The 5,905-nt window shown below is 29.2% G+C and overlaps 1 protein-coding gene across 1 annotated transcript; it reads left to right on the forward strand.

Moving 5' to 3' along the window:
- Positions 1–3,578: 3,578 nt before the first annotated feature.
- On the forward strand, positions 3,579–4,362 carry LOC131643083 (uncharacterized). The gene has a single exon (XM_058913228.1). It carries the CDS (start codon positions 3,675–3,677, stop codon positions 4,248–4,250), a length of 576 nt encoding a protein of 191 aa, XP_058769211.1. The 5' UTR covers positions 3,579–3,674; the 3' UTR covers positions 4,251–4,362.
- Positions 4,363–5,905: the final 1,543 nt, after the last annotated feature.

A 5,905-nucleotide genomic window follows, 5' to 3' on the forward strand; every position in this document is an offset into this window, starting at 1 on the left:
CTTCCTATATGGAGAAAGATCCAAATATGATTATCTCACTTATTTAAGTGGAGAAGGTCAATTTAGGGTTTTGAGAGATAAAGTGAAAAGAAGGTTTCAAAAGAGAGAAAAGAGCTAAGAGATACCTGCTTCGTACTGGAGCTGCAGATTTGAGTAATTTTCACCTTCTCGATTTTTATTTGTAAGTTAATTTGCTTTGTGATCTGTGGTTGTTAGCATTATTTTGTGAATCACTTAAGACTCTATTGTACCCTTATTTGATTATAGTGAAGCTATTTCTTTAGTTTGGACGACTCGTGGTTTTTACTCTCATATTGAAGAGGTTTTCACGTTAAAATATCAGTATTCTCTTGTGCCTTTATTTATTCTATTTGTTGTCATATATTTGTTGTTGATCCTCAAGATTCTTATAGATTTGAAGAGTTTTATATCCGCTGCATGTTAGTAATGTTATTGTATGTTAATTTTCCATCAACACACATGAAGTTAACAAAATGGATTTCTAAAAGAATACATTAACCTCTCCATGTATTCAAATTGCTGAGGAATCATATATTAAAGACTAACAAAAAAAATTATCCTTGATCAATCAACATTTAATTAATTAAATAATTAATTCAACGAAAATATTTTTATTTACAATTGAATCTAAGGGTGTGTTTGGATTAGCGGGTGGTGGAATTGATTCTAGCAAAATTGAGTTTGGTAGAATTCATTTTAGGGTTAATAGCCATTTACCCCCATCTCATATAGGCGAGATTTGATTTTCCCCCTCTTAAAAAATTTTTTGTGATCCCCCCCTTGAGAAACCCAGATTCCAAATTGCATCCTCCTCATGCTGACTTGGCCATGGAATCTTCATACTTGGCAGGCCAAGTGGCTTTTTTATTTTTTTAAATCCATGTCATTTTTTATATATTATTTTTTTTATTACGTTTTTTAAAATTGTTATTTTAATAACTTTTATAAATTATTTTTTATAGATTATTTATTAGTTTTTATGAATTGTAAAAATTTATGTTTGGGCCTAAGCCCTTGTTGTATTAGAAGCCTATTTATGGGAATGTGTTTTTAATTCAAATGACTGAGTGTGTGTTTGCTTTATAAAGACTCACTTTGTCTTTGAAATAGTCGATGTGGGACTCAGCAGCACTAACAAAAAACAACAACAACACCATCCACTATGAATATTCATACTGCTAATTTCTATGGAACAACAACACCAGCCACTTCATGCACCCATCTTATTTTATTAAATATCATTTCTCTATTTGTTTTGCACCAGTTTCGTTTTCACAACTTGCAAGAAATATCCATGAACTAGTGCAGAACTACCATTAAATTTATCTAATAAATATATTACAGCTAGAACAATATAAATGGGCAATATAGAGCAATATAGAGCACCTAGATATATCACTGCTAGCAGTATAGCTAAAGCAATTCCCATAAATAATGGATGATTTTATTGCAGCATTTACTCTGCAAAAAAAATTCACCATAAAAATATGGCTAAACCAATATGAAACCTAAGTTCACCTTCATTGAATTTGACTATGGATGTTTCTTTATATAGTAAAGAAAATGATGGGTCTGAGTATGAATCTTAGTTCATATAGTATTTAATAACATGATTACTACTACTACTACTACCTGTAAACAATGAAACACAAGAGTCTAAAAAACGCACAGAGAAGAAGGAAGTGGGCACAACACAACACAACACAATGGCATTGAGCAAGCCCCATCATAGCATAGGATAAAGCATAGTATGATAGAGTTTCCAATTAAGAAGAAGAAACAGAAGCACACAAGTTTTCTCTCTTTTTTGTTTTTAACTTTCAATATCTTTTTCAAAAGCTGCATGTTGATTTGGAGATGTGGTGGGAGGCTATTGGCTTAGAGGTACCTCGCTAAATCCAAAATCTTATCTTCATTTCTGCACCAAAGCTTGTTTTCATATACCATACTTCTATGGCTGGTGTTGTTGTTGTTTTGTTAGTGCTGCTGAGTCCCACATCGATTATTTCAAAGACAAATTGAGTCTTTATAAAGCAAACACACACACATTCATTTGAATTAAAAATAGACTCCAATAAATGGGCTTCTATTGCAACAAGTAAGGGCTTAGGCCCAAACATTTATTTTTACAATTCATAAAAACTAATAAATACTCTATAAAAATAATTTATAAAAATTATTAAAATAACAATAACAATTTTAAAAAACGTAATAAAAAATAATATATAAAAAAAATGACGTGGATTTAAAAAAAATTAAAAAATCTACTTGGCGAATCTGGGTTTCTCAAGGGGGGAATCACAAAAAATTTTTTAAGAGGGAGAAAATCAAATCTCGCCTATATGGCAGGGGGTAAATAGTTATTAACCCTTGATTTTATTAAAATTGAGTTTAACAGAATTGATTAAAGTGAGTTGAACAATAAATTATAGTATAAAAACCAACCAGAATCAATTCTGAAGGCAGAAGTTACAAATTCTAACTTCAAAAAGTATCAATTCTAAAGATAGAATCAATTCTACTTTTGTTTAAACAAACATCTTAAAATCACTCAAAATCAATTCTACTTGTTTCTAGTCTTTCTAAAAGTCAAACAAAAAATGTACAAATACTTGTAAAAGTAAAAGGCAATGTGCCACACACTTTCCCATCACCATTCATAATCGTCGGTGCCACAAGAATCTCCATTCATATAAAATCTAAAGTTGATAGTAACTCAAAGGAACACTAACCCATAAATAGGGGTGTACAAGAATTGGCCCATGAGAAAAGGCTACGCGACACCACGTCAAATCCATGTCCAAGAATTGGCTTTTTTTTTATTACTTTTCCTTTTCTTTCTTTCTTTAATTTATTTATTTGTGTTTTTGAAATTTTCTAGGCATTTTTGGCATTTTTTTTCTCCACCAATCTAATCAAATTATTCTAACAAGATGTTCAACAACCTAACTTTATCAAATTATTCAAACTAAAATATAAAAAGTCTCGATTGGTCACCCTTAAGCCATCTTTAGACAATATAAAATAAAACTAAGCAAAATGAGATGGAGCATAATATTTATTTGTTGTTTAGAAATTTTAAGATGGAATAAGGTTATTAGTTCATTCTTTTCAATTCTTTTTAAATTAAATAGAAAAAAATAATGGTAAGTGATAAAATAAAATGGAATATATATTATTCTATTATATTTTATTGCATCTAATTTTAAATAATTCAGGTATTCTATTTCATTCAATTTTATTATATTCTCCTTCATCCGATTTTATCAATCCAAATAAAGTTTTTGAGCAAATATTCAAATTTAAAATATCTTTTATTTATTTTTAAAATTTTAAATTGGTAGGTTAGTAAATTATATATATATATATATATATATATATATATATATATATATATATATATATATATATATATATATATATAAGAAATTAGAAAGGTCTAGAAATCAATTATAAAATAGTCTTCCCATTAAACCGTTCGTTTCCATTTACCAATATTTTGACCATTACTATTACTCCATCTCTCTCCTCACCTATATATAAATGTTTCCACCCTTCATTTCTTCATAACCCTACTTTCTTCTAACTTTCTATACCATTCTATTCTCTCTTTTATTTATTTTTTTCTTCATAATATTTCTTGTTAGAAATAAATGGAGAAAAGTGGAATACCAAAAAGACCTAGAGAAGCCCAAATGGAAAAAGATTTGGATTTTGAAGAATCCTCAAAGAGACACAAACCCTACAACCATATACTCTCACTTCTTGATTTAGAGGAAGAGGAATCCACCACACAAGACCTCTCTCCTATGATGACAACTCTCCAACAAGAAATAACTTGTTCCTCCAACAATTACCAAGATACCCTTTTGATATCACAAAATGACCAAAATAACCTCACTTCTGTTGGTTGCAATACTTTAGAAGACGATTCTACCCTTTCTTGTTTTTCTAGCACTTCTTCTCAACATGTTTTGAAAGAAGAGGAGGAAGATGATGAGAAAGTGAAAGTGATGAAACATCTTCTTCAAGCCTCTGATGATGAACTTGGAATTCCAAGCACTAGTGGAGATGATTATGGGCTAGTTGGATTTGGAGGTGAAGGGTATGGATTTAACGGTGGAGATGAGTTTTCTTCTTCTTTATGTGATAAGTTATGGGAACTTGAAGATGAAAGAGCAAATTATTATTCTTTGTTGCAGTCTGAACTTTTTCTTTGGGGACATTAGGAAATGAAAATTGTCATAAGAAGAAATTTAGAAATAAAAACTGTCATAAGATAAAATTTAGAAATGAAAATTGTTATATTATTAGTAAAAAAAAGAAAGATCATGAAGACAATTATTTTGTTGCTTCTTTAATTTATTTTCTTTGATTAAAGGAGTATCTATATCTGTACTTGGCCCGAGAATATTAACACTAACTTAATTAGAGACTAAAATTTATTTTATAAAATAAGATTGAATATTTCTTCTTATTTTATTCATATGTATTAATTGTAGAGGTTTACTTTTAAAGCCCCGTTTACTTTCAAATAACATTTTCAGTTTTTTAATTATTTTAATTTTGAAGTGATAATATAAAGATAGGAGGCTTATGAATTTTTGTAAAAATATTCAAAATTATTAAATATATTTATTTTAAAAAATCATAATTTGTGCAACCCATTAGTCAGAATTAGGGTTGAAAATAGGTATGTTAGGCTTTAGAAGGTCTGAATTTGCATACGGTAAACTTACCATGCTGGAGTATGATTTATAGTCTACTATAGACTTTTTTTTTCTAGTCTAGCCTGATCTTTTTAAATTTCTGGCCTGAAAGCCTTAATTTTGCATTAAGGTTTTCAATTAATTCATATCTACTTTAATATATAAAAGTTGATTACCACCAAATTTCCCAAATTACCCTAATCAAAGCCAATTTAAGATGGTTTTACATACCCTTGAGAGTAATTACACAACTAAACATAATTAAATTGCAGCAGCCCTAATTATTTGAAATCCTTTTATTGGAACACGCTATATTCCATCATCACATGCTTTAGTTTCCCAAGCATTGGAAAATACACTGTTTTTACTCTGAAAAGACATTGGAAACATATCAAACGTTTCTCATTCTTCTTCTCCTATTCATCCCCTATTTTAAATCATCTTCACTTCTTCTCAAAGTTATTTCCGTCCTTCCCTCTTCCACTGTCATCTGCAAAACCGATTCAATTTTGTTTCCCATTCTTATTTTTTTCTTAAATCGTGACTGATCCATTAAAAAGCATCATCATTCAGCATGAGAACCGTAAATTCATCCTTTATCAAAACCATGGCAAACTCTTTCCAATTTCTTCATTTAATTTTGACTGCTTTAAGATTTCTTATTAAAACTCACAACATAATCCCCAACTATTCAAACCTTCTGAAACCCTAATCTTTCATCTTCTCCTCCCAAACCAACAATGCTTTCGAAACCTCCAAAGGTAATTTCTTTAATTTTTTTTCGCTTTTCATCGATCTGATTTTACTTTCTACTTTTTTGAATTGATAAGTCTTTTTAAAATATTTTTATTAAAAAAATATTTTTAACGAATTAATGAGAGAAAAATGAATCTTTTTACTGTTTTGTTTAGACTTAAATATAAGGAAAATGAAGTCTTTATACTGAGAAATCTGGAGGAATTTGATTTTTGTTAAATGTTGACAGAAAAATCAGTGTTGTACTAAATTGTTGATAATTTTAGAAATTAAGCTGTTTGATTTTGGAAGTATACTTTATTCCCATTAAATTTAAAATTGTTGATTTCACCGAAAGATATCTGGATACCTTGAATATTTTGTTTGGTAAGTTGGTGATTGATGTTGTTACCGTGAGAATTTTGTTCTCTTTTTTCTCA

The sequence above is a fragment of the Vicia villosa genome, unplaced genomic scaffold (genome assembly GCF_029867415.1).
Source record: "Vicia villosa cultivar HV-30 ecotype Madison, WI unplaced genomic scaffold, Vvil1.0 scaffold7, whole genome shotgun sequence".
Classification (NCBI taxonomy): Eukaryota; Viridiplantae; Streptophyta; class Magnoliopsida; order Fabales; family Fabaceae; genus Vicia; species Vicia villosa.